Consider the following 16,631-nt stretch of genomic DNA (forward strand, 5'->3'; position numbering starts at 1 on the left):
CTTAATTGTAGGGACCAAAATTGAGTGCAAGGTAATTTTTTATGGACTAAAAATTTAATAAAAATTAAGTAAAGACTAAACTTAGAAGATCACCACTTTGTAGGGACCAAAAATATATTTAACCCTAAAATTCACATAAATTAATTAAAATTAAATAAATAAGCATATTAACTATATACAAATAAAACATTATTCAAAAATAAATTAATTAAAACTAATAAAAACAAATAAAAAGCAATATGATCATATGATAATTGTGTGACAAGACCTTGATCAAACGGGCCTCCACCACACTACACAGGTTCTTCAGCCTCCTACGCATGCAGGTTGCAGCTCCTTAACCTCGCGAACAGGCTCCTCCTCCGCCCTACGCTGAACAAAGTCTTCACACCAAGACCTGGATCGTCGAATTCTACTATCTTGTCCTCTAATGTGTGCCACTACAAAAAACAAATAAGAAAACAATTTTTTTAAAAAAAAAGAAGCAAAACCTAAACATATTGTATGAGTGTTACGGTAACAACATTCAAACATTCATGAATGTTTCAAATAAAAACCCAAACCGAAAAACATCGTATGAGTGTCCGGGTAGAAAATGTACACTATAAAACTCATAGGAATCGTTTTGGAATCAATATTCATACTCGTACATACATCATTAATTGATCCGGTATGAATATTCAAACTGGAATACATATCGTTCTGATATGAATATGCAAACTGGAACACACATTATGTTCATTCCAATAACAATAATCAAATTAGGATACTCATACAAAGTGTTCCAATTTGAGTTTCAAACAGCTTACTCTCTATTTTCATACTACCTTTGTCCCAAAATAATGGTCCTTACGCATACCAATGCATAATTTAAATCATTAATATCTTTAGTTTTTTTTTTTTTTCAGAAAAATTATAAAAATTTAAAATTGTGAAAATATTCATTGAGACAAATCAAACAAGATATTATTTGCTAACATTTGTCTTTATACATTAGTAAAAAAATACAATCAAAATAAATGTTAACAGTCAACAACGACAATTGTTTTAAAAATATTTATTGTTGGGTTTTGAATGTTGGCTACAATTTTACAAAAACAACAATAGCCAAATGTTGGACCAAGATGTCGTAGCATGTCCGTACAACATGTGTTTCCTGAAGCAGGGCGCTAAAAATTCTGTTTTATATCTTTTTGAAGATTTGATTTACAAATAAGGTCGTACTTATACAGTAAGCTAAAACGCGCCTTCTACTGCAAGATACCTAAGGCGGTTTGTTTTATTTGTTACAAAAATATGTTTCAATATTTTTGCATCAAATATTTTTTGAAGAAATTTTTATTTGGAGTAAATGCTATCTTGAAGAATTATTTTTAGGAGTGCATACTTTATTGAAGAATTATTTTCAAGTAAATCTTATGAGCTGACCATTGAAGATTCCAACCAATTATTCTGAAGACCTAACTTGGGCATCAAGATTATTCAAGGCTATAAATACGAAGACTTAAACCTTGTTTCATTCATGTAATCTAAGCCGTGTTTTACTAAAGCGTGAGTTTTAGGGTTTAGAGTGTTTATTGTTAATTGTGAGCCTTTCTTGTGTCACATTGATGCAAGCTTAGGACTAGGGTTTGAGTTGTAAGTTGTGTACTAACTCCAAAGCTTTTAAGCAAGGAGGTTAGATAGTGTGTGATCGTAACCTTAAGCTTTTAAGTACGGGTTGCTATCGTTTGTGTCTTGAAGAGTGACTTCGTCATTGTTCTTGATTGTATACTATAACAGGTTGTGTGGTAGTGAGGGGAGTGAGACAGAGTCTCATATCTAGGAGTTCCTAGGTAGAGTATAGCACGGGTAGTTGCTAGGTGATAAGTCGTAAACTTGGATATTTGTCGAGGGCTTAGAACTAGGACTATTATGGTGGATTCCTCCTGAATTGGTATCTCCAAAGTAGGTGTGTTTACACTGAACTGATTTAACAAACCTCATGATTAATTACAAATAATATAAAAAAAGATATTATCTAATTAAAGGTCTAAAAAAGATAAATTTTACATTACAAATAATATTTTTTTTTATATTTTAAATTTATTGATTACACAACTTTCCATCATGATTATAATTGGAAAATACTAACTATTGTCTTTTTTTCAATTATAAATTCAAATGAATACTACTACATGAGTGAAAAACAACAAAACCGAACCGTCTCATTCACGGCAGTTCCCACACTTCTCTTGACTTTTTAAGTTTTTTTCTCCTTTCTGTTGCTACTTTTCATATTTTCGTATGTTTGCTTTTTCTTGCTGTGATCCTCTCCACTTTGTGACTTTCCCTTTTCAAGACAATTTATGCCAGCAACACCACCACTCCCATCATTCATCTATCTATCACTATCTATCACCCTCACCCTAAACCAAAAAAAAAATAAAAAAAATATCAAAACCCTTTTTTTTAAAAGACAAATAAAAAACAACAAATAATTAGTTGATTCAGTGGTGATTGACGCTAAACTTGATAGAAAATACCACAATTAAATGATCCCTACAACTGTGATCGGAAGGGAGTTGAAATTACTTGATGTCATCCTTGATCCTCAAATCAGATTAGACGATCTAATAAATAAGATATTGGTAGAAAAAATAAAAAAAAAAAAACTTCCCACATCACCAAACAACATAAAGATACTTGTTGCACACTTGCACTTGTTCTACTGCTACTACTTCCTTCTTTTCCTCTCTCTAACACTCATAAAAACCCTTCTTTTATTTTTCTTGATTAGACCCATTGTGTTTTATTTTACAACAAACAATATGGTTGGTGACAAAGGAGACACATCAAAGAAACAACAACAACAACCTCAACAAGTTTCATCTTCACCAAAAGCACCACCACATGAAGAATCATCATCACAGCAACAAGTTGTTGTTGTTAGTGGAACAATTACAAACCCTTTTATTTCAACTCCATTATTTGTTTCAACAAGTGGTGCAAGTTCTTCACCTTTTGAAAACCAATTTGAAACAACAAAAAGACCAAGATATAGTGGACAATGGAAGCTTCTACCATCACCACAACAACAACAACAACAAAAACAACCTCAAACTCAAACACAAACACAAATCACCAACATTCTTAATCAAACAACAGAATCAAAATCAACAACCCCTTCACCTTCAAATCTTCCACAACAACAACAACCTCAAACTTTAGCTGCTTCTTCATCAGAAACAACTTCATCACAATCTCATGATCATCTCTCACCAATGCCTTGTCAAGAAGGAAACAAACATGAAGAACAAGTTCATCAACAACTAAGAAAAGGAAAATATGTAAGTCCTGTTTGGAAACCAAATGAAATGCTTTGGTTAGCAAGAGCTTGGAAAGAACAATACCAAACTGGCTCAGATTCTTCTTCAAGAACAGAACAGCAACAACAAGAGTTGGGATTGAGCAGAGGAAAAACAAGAGCTGATAAAGACAAAGAAGTTGCTGAATTTCTCAACAAACATGGTGTTAGTAGAGATGCTAAAACAGCAGGTAAAAAATAAATTATATATAAAAGTTTGTTAAAGTTTAATAATCTTTTTTAATAATAATTATAAATCTGAATGAAAGACAACCAAACAACAAGTTGTGCAATTAGTTTTTTTGTTTAGTTTATAATAGAGCTGATGATTGAATTCAGAACGTCTAGCATACTGCCAAAATCCTTTAAGCTACGGAGTTAGTTAGAGTTTATTATAGAAATATAAAAGTTAGTTAAAATTTGTTTAGTTTGTTGATTCTCTACTAACAAACTCTAACTAACTTAAATATTTTTTAATTTTTTATATTTTATTATATTTTTTATTAGCAGGTACTAAATGGGATAACATGTTGGGAGAATTTAGGAAAGTTTATGAATGGGAAAGAGGTGGTGAAAGAGAACAAGTTGGAAAAAGCTATTTTAGGCTTTCACCTTATGAAAGAAAGTTACATAGGTTACCAGCTTCTTTTGATGAAGAAGTTTTTGAAGAACTTTCACAATTTATGGGATCAAGAATGAGATCTTCTTCTTCTTCTCATGGTGGTAGAATTGGTTCTTCTTTTGTTTCTTGTGATGAAGCTAGAACAAGATCTCTTCCTCCTCCTAGACCTTTCAAAGATGATGATCTTCCTCTATCAGGTGTTTGCAGTATAAAGACTTAAAAATATAATCACTTATTTTATATTATATCATGAAAATATGAAAAATCTTAGTTTATGTCCTTTATTCCTCACATTTAATTAAACCCCATTTTTCCTTTTTTGCCAATTCATAATCTTCAATGCACTAGTCAAAATTTCAAACAGTAAAGTTTTATTTTTTTATATAATTTTTTAAAGCTAGCACTATTATTATTATATTATGACAATATGAAAGTTTTATTTATAATCCTTACTCTTTACATTTAATGAAACCCATTTTTTCTATTAAATAAAAATTCATAATTTTCACTCTTTCTATTCATATAATCTTCAATGTAGTTGTGAAAAGTTGAAACAGTAAAGTTTTGTTTTTTATATAAAATTTTTCTATAACTTTTTATAGAATGAACAGTATTGTGAGACATTCATGAAAGTTTTGAAGAGCAAAGTATATTATTTACTGTTTCTGTTATTCTCTCTGACTGAAACAACATAAAAATACTGTTTGAAAGAATGTTTTAGAAAAGGTGAAAAGAAAATGAAATTTTAGTCCAAAAAATTTCAAACTTTTATTTTTACTAAAAAAAATTAAACTTTTTAATCACTATCATTGTTTCATTGTTGTAGCTAGGACAAAACAATTGACAATGACAAGTGGTGGTGATCAACAATATTTTCATGGTCATAGAGGAAGCTTATTAGGGTTAGATTCTCTAATGGAAATTTCAACACCAACTTCTAGTTTGAAAGAATTAAGAAGAATTGGAAAAATAAGAATGACATGGGAAGAATCAGTGAGTTTATGGGGTGAAGAAGGTGAAGTTCATAGAGGAAGAATAAGGGTTCAAAATTCAAGCTTTTTACATGCTGATGAAATCACTTGTTTTGATGATACAATGGTGATTTGTCCTTTAGAATCTTTTGAAGATGGTCCTTTGAAAGGTTTTTCAGTTGATAGATTTGTTTCTGGACAACAAGTTAAAGTTTTTGGTAGAAGAAAATCTTCTTCAACTTCTAGCTCTAGTGGTATATATCAAATTAAAACTTTACTTAATTAATATATTTTTGGTTTTTTATTTTTATAATATTCTAGAATTTTATTTAATTTTATTTATCTTTCAATTTTTCAGGTTATGCTGAAAGAGTTCAACCACTCAATAAACCAATGCCCATAAGATGTGAGTACCTTAATTTATGTAGTTGTCATTATTATTAAGGTTCATTTTATAATCAATATAGTGGTATGGTTAACATATATAAGTTTGCAATCAAATAATTTTTTGTCTAAAGAAAACCACATTTTTTTAATTTCTTTTAATTCAAAATATAGTTATATTAACTATGATTGGTTCAATTAAGGGTTAATGGTTATATTGTTGTAAAAAAAAAAGTGTTAATGGTTATATTGCAGTTGCATTCCTATTTTTTCCAATAATTAAGATTTCCTATGGCAATGACAATTTAGAGAGATCCACAATATTTTTTTTACACCGTCAATCAATATCAACCATGTTTTTCGTCACATCACTCCACTTTCTTGATATGACATGACAAAATAGTGATTATTTTTATTAGACGATTGTGTAAAATTATTTTACACCGTTGGTGCATATCAATTAAACTCATATTTTTTTACCTATAAATTGATGTAGCTACAAAATGGGACTGCAATTACATTATAGACACATTATTTTAAACAACAAATATTAATATTATTAATTTTATATGTTGGAACATGAATTACTCTCAACCTCTTTATCACTTCACTCTTTAAAAATAGTTTTTCTATTATATAAATTTAGCATCTTATTTTCTTGCAATTTTAAAGATAGCTTGTGCCAACTAAAATTTAGAACCATCTCAATAATAATTAAAGAAACATATGCACATTTTTTTATACTTATAATAATTTGATGTACTATCCTACTTGAATAAATTTTACAAAAATCAACTACAATTGCAACTCGTCTCAATTTGAACTACTATCATGAAATTAAAGTCATGCACATTTCTTACACAACCATTTTTGCTCAAACATTAAATTATCCTATACTAGTACTTGTATTATAGTATAGTCCTTCTAATTAATTTTGGCAGAATCATAATTAATTTATGGTTGGTGTTTAATTAATTGCAGCAATTGTGCCATTGGATTTTAGAGACCCAACTGAGTATTACATGGAACATCTCCTTAAAATCTCATCACCACAATCACTTCCAACATTATTTGAGCTAAAGCATTATCTCCAAGAGCCACCACCACAAAATTTGCGTTTTCCACTTAGAAAAGAAGTGTTTGATGATTTACCACAAGGTAAAGAATTTTTCTTCACAACAACCTCTGAACCATTGGATTGTAGATCCATAATCTATGACATTGTGGGCCCCATCATTAGAACCAACAACAACATTAACAACCCTAGTACTCTCCCATTTTCTAGTAGAGACTCTTTCATTGGTGTTTGGGATGATTGCATCAATAGGGTCGTTTCAAGATTCTGCCACAATGAAATGGTAATTACTAGAAAGCCCTTTTCATCAAATTCACAATCACAAGACACATTGTTTGAAGAGGAATGGCCTAATGTTAGTGGTTTTGTGAACAATTTTTGTCTATGGAGAGGTGAAGAATGTGAAGAATTAAAAGAGAATATTCAAAACCCATCATCAACTATCATTCAAAAATTACTATGGAGCTATCTAGATTTACCTTATATCCTTGGTTACTATGCAATTGGAAATAAGGTAACATTTTGTGCACTTAGTAAATCACATGAAGATCATGGAAAAATCATTAGAACCGATTTACATGAAGTGAATTTAAACACACCAAGTGAAAGATTCAAATCTTTAGTACCATGTTTTAGAATTGGTGTTTTGTTATCATTGTTAAGCAAAAGTTGCATAAACATGCAAAAGGGTAGTTTTGTCTATAGTGATTTTGAGAGATATTGTTTTGGTCAAGGTGTTATAATTGAAATGACACCTAACACATGCAAAAGGGTATTTTTGGAAAAGAGAAAATTTTCATCCGTGAAAGAAGTTTATGAGATATTAGATCATAGAATACCACATAGTGAGTATTTATTTAAGGTTAATGAAAACAACATGAGTTTAGTTTTTAAACCAAGAGGGATTAGAGTTAAACCATTAAACATTGAACAATTAGTTGAAGCATTAAAGTATGTAACAAAAGCATTAGTTGCATTACATGATTTATCATTTATGCATAGGGACATAGGATGGGAGAAAGTGATGATGAGAAATGATGGAGAAATTGGTGAGTGGTTTGTTAGTGGTTTCGACGAAGCGGCGGGTGCGCCGGCATTAGGGAAGTTTGTGAAAGGAAAAAGTGATAATATGGTGGAGCGTGGAAGACACGCGCCAGAAATGGAAAGAGGATTACATGGTGTGAAAGTTGATGTGTGGAGTATAGGGTATTTGATAATGACATGTGGGTTGGTGAATGTGCCTAAGATGTTGAGAGAGTTACAGAATTGGTGTATGGAACAGAATCCTGAACAGAGACCTACTGCAGCGGATTGTTATCATCATTTGTTGCAACTTCAGTCATCTTTGTTGGTGTCAGGTGGTGGTGGTGCTGGTGGTGGTTCTGTTGGTGGTGGTGGTGGTGGAGGATTGATGTGATTGATTGGTTCATGTTTTGTTTTAATGGTGGTGCTTAGTATAATTCATTGTTGAATATTTGAATTAATACTTGAATTGTTAATTATTATATATTGGTATTGTTTTTTATTCTGAGAAAAGGGTTATTATTAATGCAAGTTTTAAATTTTACTACAATGAAAGTATATTGCTTAGTAGTTATTTTATGCTACCAAAACATTTTTTTTTTTACTTTTATCACTGGTTTAATTTGATTCGAAAAAACCTTATAAACTACCGTTGGTGTAATTTGAGAAGGGGTGATTATGTGAACTTTTGGCATTGAATATTTAAGACTTAAAATGAAATTGAAATTTGAAAAGCATTTTGTACGTATGTGTTTTTTTGGTAATATATTTTTTGTTAGTGTTACGTGAACGCATACTAATTTTAGATTATATTGTATTTATTAAAATTGTTGTACTACATATTTTAATTGGTTTGTCTTGCAAAGTGATTGAAGTAATGCGTGTCAAGAGGGTTATCTTATCTCATCTCATAGTTATAGAACTTGACTGATGGAAAATTTATGTTTGAATCTTATAATTTTATGAAAGATCTTATAATTTTAAGAAATTGAATTTAAATTTCTATGGAGACTGTTGTATAAAATTTTCATTATTGTTATTTTAGTACTCCCTCCAGTTCTTATTATAAGAAAAAATTTATTTTTTAAATTCATAGAATGTTGGATATATAATATGGACTATATACATCTAACATTCTATGAATTTAAAAAGTAAACTTCTTATTATAATAATGTTTGGAGAAAGTTTTTTTTTTTCTACATTTAACAAATACAAATGGTTTACAAAATACTAGTATAAAATATGTTTTCTCTTTGGTGAAAAATAAAAATAAACGTCCACTTTATTTTCTCATAGTTTTCTGATGTTCTAATTTATTTTCTAATTGTCTGAGAGGGACTCAAAGTTATTGTTTGATGTTATTCATTCACGAAGAGAGGACAATTCAGAGTTTAATTTAATTGTTAACGATATTATTCTTTTTATGTATACTTTTGAGGTTAAGCTTCTTATAATACAAATGAATTTGGTTTGTTCATGTTTTTGCTAGCTAGGACGACCAATGCTTGAATTAGTTTTCATAGATTTTAGATCATTCTCTTATATATATTGAATGTTTATTTGTTTAAAAAGAAATTATATATAAATGTTAAAAATATGTGCAAATGTAAAAATAAAATAAAAAAAATCAAGTGCTTCTTGCGAAAATGTTCAAATATGAAACACTTAAAAAAAAATTATTATGTTCAAATAAAAATGATCATATGTATGAAGTTTGTATTGGAATATGGATTTATGAAAATGAAATAGTGAAGTGATTGAGAGAGAGGGGCCTGGAGAAGAAGGTGACAATGAAGGTAAAATTGGCGGCTGGTGCAGTTATACAGGTGAGTGAGGTAAGTTTAATCAAATCAAATCAATTCACATCACAATACAAAAGAACCAATTAAAAGACTTGATGAGTGAGTGTGTGTGTGCAGTGCAATTGTTGCAGTGTGGAGTGCAGTGTAGCAGTATTTTTCAGTTTTCGATTGGTACGTGTCTCTATGGATTCAGGCACCACTGTTTTCTTTTGGTACAATTGCAGATTAATTAATGTCTTTCTTCATTAATTAAGGTTGGTTAAACTTAGGTGTGTTTGTTTGTTTGAGTGAAACAATCAATTTTTTGGATTTTTATGTTGAAAATGTTACTTGAAAATGTTACTTACTCGGTATTCTCTCCAATTATTTTTTCATGTTTTTTTTTTTAAATAAAAATAATAATTTTTATTTATTCTAATAATTGATAGAATACATCAAATGCAAGTATAAATTCTACATTGCTAAAAGCAAAAAGAAAGAATTTGCAAACAAACTCATAATATTCAAGTTAATATCATTTCACGGAAAAATGCCTACAAATAATATGATAAAATTATAGTCACTGGAATGTCAATTCTTTCGGATCTGCAACGTTGATGTCCAAATCATTGATTGAATCTACAATTGATTGAAGATGATATTTCAATATGAACTAAGCGAACACCGCAACAAGACGGGAAATCAAGAATGTTGTACCAAGACGACCACCAACACAAAAGCCACACTCGGACGACGAAATCACAAATACAAAAGAAAGCAACTAAAGGCCTGTTTGGCCTGACTTTTTTTCTCTTCTTTTTACTTAAAAGTAAGAAGCTAGACCAAACAACAATTTCTAAAAGTTACGGTAAAAAAAAATAGTTTCTATATTTTAGAAAAATAATAATATATTATCAAATATATCTTTTAACCCTATTATAATAAAAAACAACAACTTTTAACTTTTTTTTATAAAAAAAATTTAAGATTTAACAAACAAATTTAACTTTAGTTAAAAAACTATTATTTCTAGCTTTATAATTTAAAGAACTTCTACACCTAAAAAATGCTAGGCCAAACAGGTCCTAAAAGATAAAATCTATGTGAAAATCATCTATTTAGATTAATAGCAAGGAAAAAAAATATGCAGATAGGTGATTTTAGGCTAAAAATGACCTAAAACCACCGTAACCGATAGAAGAAAAAGAGATCTTAAAGTGAAGAAAATTAGGGGCGGCAAAAAAATTAACCTTGCTACACAAATTAAGTAATATAATAAATGTTGATTGAGAAACATAAATTATGAGTTAGTTTGTAAAATTGTCTTCCATTAATTGTATGTAAAAGATAAATTGAAGAAATGAAAGAAGAGAAGTAATAAGTAGTTAACGATAATAGAAAAAATATCATTAAATATTTCATTGGTATTGTAAACCGATTTATAATTTGGTCTTCCCCTTCATTTTTGTTTTGTTTACAATGAGTTGGTGATCGATCCCAGGACCTATAACATACTACTCAAACCCCTCACTACTAGACCAAACCTACTCAAACCCCTCACTACTAGACCAAACCTACTGGCTTACGTGGAAATTTGGTAAACAACCGCTAGTTTAAGTATTTAAACTCGCGAGACCAACTAGTAAATCTCAGGACAATTTTGTGTTTTATTTATGTAAGAAAACTGTTTGAATGTTCGTTTTAACAAGGAAACAAACGCTTAGAGATTAAAACGTTTTCAATTCATACAAGAGAAACTAGTTCGAATCGCCTCGAAGTAGCAGTTTCTCGAGCAAGTATTTAGAATTAAACTAAAGAAAATTGCTGGAAAGTAAATTGCATTGAATGAAAAGCAATTACAAATAAAGATGGTTCACAAAACATACATTTCTCCTCTGAATTCCTTTCGTTCGATCGCTGAGTACTTAGAATTTTAGAGAGAGTGTTTGTATAAAATTTTGTGACCATTGTTCTGAATGAAAAACTACTATAAATACTACAACGAAGTGGTAACTGCTTCTTGATCATCTGGACGCTCTTCGATCTGCCACGTCGACCACGTTCTCCACTTTCATCTTTCATTCCTTCAGCGCGCGCCAATGCCTCTTGGGCCGTTGTTGTTTCTTTTTTGGGCTTGGCCCAACTATCCTTCGATTCGATTTTGTGCTTTCGACAGCCTCCTGACAAAACCAAAACTGAATGTGTCTTTCAAAGCTTTCGAAACGCTCCTTTGCTTCGATATAGTTAGACCTCGACACCACCTTTGAAAGTTTTATTTTGACAATATAACCTCCAAAAATAAATGTTGGACCCACCAATTATATTTAATTGATAAATACCAAATTTATGTCCAACAAATTGCCCCCCAAAAATGCCATTTTCGACTATGTCTATCGAAAGAGGAAGTGACATTTTTGAAAGTATTAATGGATATCTTTCTTTTCCATTTATCTCTCCTATCGTTTAGGCTGGCATTCAAAACTTTGGATTGACTCCAAAATTTGTTTTTTTTTTTTACCTGTCAAGGGATTTGGACACTTGCCAACATAGGAAGTTGAAAAATTTGTTATTTTCCCTTTTTGGATTATTTTATTCTTCAGATCGCGTGCCTCTATAAATAGCTGGATCCTCCCCTCATTACGTTTTTTCTAATTTCGCTCTGTCAACTGTTCATCTTCTTCTTCATCTTCTACGATTCCTTCTTGGATTCTTGCTTCCAAAGGTTTCCTATTTCCACAACTCTGTTTATCACCAAATCATCAACTTTCCTTTTCCTCGGATTTTCCTAAACTGTCTCAAACAACCTGTGATTCCCAAATTCAACCCTAATCGCCGTTCTTTTACACAATCTTTAAACCTTCATCAATGGCGTCAGGTTCAGATACTAGAAAGACACTTCCTTACGCCGGTAAATGGACCGCCACCACGCTTTCTTCTTACGACGAAGATGTCGTTCCAGAACCATCGTTGCGTCTGGATTTACAAAAGGTTTGGGAAAGTCAAGTAATCTTTCCTTACTCTATTGATAATTTTGTGCATGCGTTTGGGGGACCCAAACCAAGTGATAAGAGCCGGAATTCTAAGGTTCTGTCTATTTTCCCTGTTTACAAACCTTGTGCTCCTAGGGTTTTCATCAGTGAACCCTATAATTTTATCTACATCAAAGCGCCTAACAGGGTGTTTCGATCAGCTCCTTCTTTGAATGACCAATACCTTGGCTGGTTAGACAGGATACAACGTGATAAGGCTGACATCTGGCAAGCCTGTGGTATTTATGACCTTATTCAACTTTCTCGGACAGGCCTTAAATATCAGCAAGAAATGATTATTGCTGCTTTACACTTCTTTGAGTCTTCCACCAACACCTTTCATTTCGAATGTGGCATGATGACTCCTACGCTGCTAGATGTTGCTGCCATTACTGGCCTATCACCTCTTGGTGACACTTATGATCCTTGCAAAGCTTCCGACACCATCAAATTTGATTTTCGAAACAAGTCCTACTCCAAATACATTGTTGAAAACCGAAAAACTAATGATGAAGTGAGCGATGAAGAGCATGTTGCTTTCTTAACCCTATGGCTATCGCAGTATGTCTTCTGCACTCAATCTCTCCAAGTGGCCAAGAAGTTCATCCCTATGGCCATTCAACTACATGAATGTCAGCAATTCAACTTTGCTCGACTTGTTCTTGGATGTCTTTATGAATCCATGAGGGATGCTTGTGAACACCTTAAGAGAACAGGCGATGGATCTACCTTTTTAGGTGTTGGCCCCTTCTGGTTGCTGCAATTGTGGTTAACTGCCACATTTCATACTGAACTTGACCTTTTCTTGCCTGAGCCATACTATGAGGAGTCAAGAACGCGCCAAATCGAAGGCACAAGGCTGGCAAGGATGGTTCCTAGGGAAAGAGGCCTTAGTTATGATGTGGCTTTCCAACAATACTTTAATGCTTTTCTCAGCCTGAAGAAATTCAAGCCTAGCTTTGCTCCTTTTGTGGATAGGCCACTTGGTCCCCCTTGGTTTACTCAAACATTTCCTCCTCCACCAGAGTTTGAGATGGTAACCAACAGTATTTGGAGTGCCTACTTAATGCCCACAGTCTTGTCCTGTCGAATTGGCTTGACTTCTGGAGATTTTGGGTTAGTTGGCTACTTCCCAAACCTAGTGTCTCGCCAATTTGGCTTAACTCAAATACTCCCTAAGAGCATATATTTGGAAGAGAGGGAAGTTTGCTTAGGCAAGCATGGCATGACAGAACCACAGTTCCATTCGTTCCTGAACCATTTTAATCAGCCTTCTTATGAGCTTACCCCATTCGACTTTGCTCCCTCGCATGCCTGCACTAGGGAATTCTTTAACTGGTGGTCTCGTCATTATGAAGGACGCCTGGTTAATAGGACTGCCTTGCTTACTGCTATCTCTGATGGGTTTGACTCATCTATTTTGAACAAGATCAAATCAAAGCTGAACGCCAGAGGTACTCTTTTTGGTTCCACTTTTGTTTACATAATTTTTACCTTGCGTGCTTTTCTCTTATGCGTACTTCTCCAATGCAGGGAGTAAGTCGAAGGCAGGTTCTAGCAACTCTAGCAAACCTCTTCCTCCACCACCAAAGGTTGAGCTAAAGGTAAGCATTTACCTTTTTGTGGCTTCTCACACTTTTGTAGGATTTCCATATTAACTTTGATATGCCCTTTCCAGATTACTTCGCGCAAAAGGTCCCATTCGACTGAAACTCCTTCTACTTCGAAGAAACAAAGACCTATTCCAGCCACTTGTTCGAGTGCCCCAAATAAGGTATCCATTTTGCCAAAGACTTCTTTTTCTTTTGTCTTGAATGTGAACTTACTGAACTATGGCCTGTAGGATATTCCTGTTCTCTCGACCATCCCTGAGCAAACTAACACTGCCACCACCCAAAATCTTCCTCATAATGCTGAACCCATTAACGACGAGAAGAAGAAAAAGAAGAAGAAGAAGAAGAAGAAGAAGAAGAAGGAACACCAATCCAACCAAGAAGGTACTCCTGAGCAAAAGTCCTCTGAAATTGAGGCACAACCTAACACTCTTCCATCACCTGAGAACCCTCCTCTAGAGCAATCAGAGAAGAAAAGGAAGAAGAAAAAGAAACACAGAAAATCTCTTGCTGCAGCTACCGTTGTCGAGGCTCCTGCTGTTGCAAAAGAAACAACTTCACAGCCTCAAGCTTCTGTTACCCATCAAGCCCAAGTAAGCCATTTTCGCTTCTTATTACTTCCTCAGCTCTTGACTGTGTTACTTATTCTTTCATGGCTTCATTTATTTCAGCCACAAAATTCTGCCCAAGTTATTCCTCAAGATGAGCCTTCTCCTAGCAAGGCGGCTGAAGGGGTGGTCGAAGGACCAACTGGTACGCAGCCTGAAGGTGGGCTAGAAAAATCTTCATCTCCTCAGCCTGTCGAAACGGCCATCCTTACTGAAACCTCATCACCACCCAAAGCTCTTGGCTCGCCTCACCGCATTTTTGAAGATAATACTCTTAAACCTACCAATGAAGAGGACCAGCCTGACCAAGGCCTAACGCAACAAGATCCTTTGACAAATCCTGCCCAAGTATTAACTGATAATGATCCTCCAACCAACCTTCAAGCTGACCCTGCTGCCAACCTTTCCACTGAACAGAGGCCAACAGTTGATGGCGAGCATTCCACTACCAATCAACCGCAACCAAGTGGGTCAAACCATGAGTCCAGTTCAACCAGTGCTGACACTTTCGACTCCGATGATGGTAACTCCTACATTGGTGATTCGCTTGGTGAAGAGGGAACCTCTGTGTCGAAGCCACCTCATACTGTTGTCTTGCCAGCTGAACTTGCTAGAGAGTTAAAAGATCTAACTCCAGCAGATGCACTCAACAAGCTTTTGTCAAGCCATGGCGCCTCTAGTTCTGCTGTTGAAGACACAGAGGGTAAAGAAGATGCACTTGCACAGGAACAGTTTGAGCATGAAATCAGATTTAGGCGAGAGATTCTTAATGGGGATATGCTGGGCCTGCTTGAACGTGATTCTTCCATATACTACAACATCAAAGCCCTTTTCCGCAAACTACAGAACCCAATGACTAACGAAGCAATGTTCCTTCTAGTGACTCAGGCTGAAATCTTTTTAGAACAGTTCGTTAGTCAATCTCAACTCTTAACCAGGACCAGCAACCTTCTGACATCTCTGCTTGCAACACAGCAACACCATTTCGAGCAAGCCAATAATTGCAATGCAGAAGTCACAACTATCAAAGCTGCCTCTGATGAAGCTCTCGAGCAACTTGTGGCTTGTGAGAACAATATTGCTCAATGGCAATCTGAAATCGAAGCGTTGAAGGAAAAGGTTCGACAGGAAGAGGCTAAGATGGAAAAACTAGCTGCAGTAGCTATCGAAGCACAAAAGGTCAAGCTTGATGAGCTAGCACGCGAAGGCATCCAGCATTACAGTGATGGTCTAGCTGTCCAGAAGCGGGTTGAGCATCTTACTAGTGATAAAGAAATGCTACAACGTAAACTGGTGTCCATTCGAACCCAGTATTACCAATTCCAAGCAGCCAATCGAAAGCCTCCTTCGCCATCTCAACAACAACCTTGACTTTGTAATTTTTTAGTCTTAAGTTTTTTCCTCTTTTGGATGTTGTAATTGTGAATCTTTTAACATTAGAAACTGTCGAACAATTTCGGGCATGCCTTTTTAATGTATGCCCTTTTTGGCTTTTTAATGCTGCATGTTTATATATTGGCTGAGTATTTTGTTCTCTTGTTGTTGTTTGCTTCCCTCTTTTTGGGTCATTATCCCAAGCCTTATTAATGGCATTTTGTAAGGAATAAAGCGAACATGTTTCCAAAGCAGTCAACATAATTAACTACACGGCTTTGGGCATTAATGTCATGGCATTTCCCTATGCAAACTGACCATGGTTAGTTGTAACTGCCTAAGCATTAACGCGTGTTAAATCCTTCTATAAATACTCACGCCTTGCAACTCTTTTCTCATCACTTTACACAAACCATCGCATCAACATTTCTTAACAAAGAATGGATAACAAGAAAAATCCTTCTTCTTCCACCCTAGATTCAAACACGCCACGTCCTCTTGGAAGGGGACGAATCAAGATTCCAGCTTCCAAACCTCCACGCACTAGAATCCTTCGCCCTAGGCCGGCAACAGCTAAGGTGGTAGAAACCATCATTCTCTCTTCTGACTCTTCAAGCTCCAGTTCAGATGATGAAGATGAGGATTACCTTGAGTTCCTCAGCACCCTAGAGCCTGACGAAGAGTACCCAGGAACTCCGACTCCTTCTTCTGAGGATGAAGACTCTCAGATTTCAGAACTCTCCAATTCTGATTCAAAGGATGAAGGAGCTCAAGCTCAGGGTAAACCCTAAATGGTTACCCTTCA

The 16,631-nt window shown here is 34.0% G+C and overlaps 1 protein-coding gene across 1 annotated transcript; it reads left to right on the plus strand.

Moving 5' to 3' along the window:
* The first annotated feature begins 2,715 nt into the window (after positions 1-2,715).
* On the plus strand, positions 2,716-7,971 carry LOC123907027. Its single transcript, XM_045957095.1, has 5 exons — positions 2,716-3,537; positions 3,857-4,165; positions 4,795-5,193; positions 5,298-5,345; positions 6,305-7,971. Exons 1-5 carry the CDS (start codon positions 2,811-2,813, stop codon positions 7,813-7,815), a joined length of 2,994 nt encoding a protein of 997 aa, XP_045813051.1. The 5' UTR covers positions 2,716-2,810; the 3' UTR covers positions 7,816-7,971.
* Positions 7,972-16,631: the final 8,660 nt, after the last annotated feature.

The sequence above is a fragment of the Trifolium pratense genome, linkage group LG2 (assembly GCF_020283565.1).
Source record: "Trifolium pratense cultivar HEN17-A07 linkage group LG2, ARS_RC_1.1, whole genome shotgun sequence".
NCBI classification, from domain to species: Eukaryota; Viridiplantae; Streptophyta; class Magnoliopsida; order Fabales; family Fabaceae; genus Trifolium; species Trifolium pratense.

Bases quoted from the DNA above. Each gene is read 5' to 3' on its own strand.
- LOC123907027 (XM_045957095.1), top strand. From the start codon at position 2,811: ATGGTTGGTGACAAAGGAGACACATCAAAGAAACAACAACAACAACCT. The intron at 3,538-3,856 runs GTAAAAAATAAA...TTTTATTAGCAG, and splicing joins TAGAGATGCTAAAACAGCAG to GTACTAAATGGGATAACATG. The intron at 5,346-6,304 runs GTGAGTACCTTA...AATTAATTGCAG, and splicing joins TAAACCAATGCCCATAAGAT to CAATTGTGCCATTGGATTTT.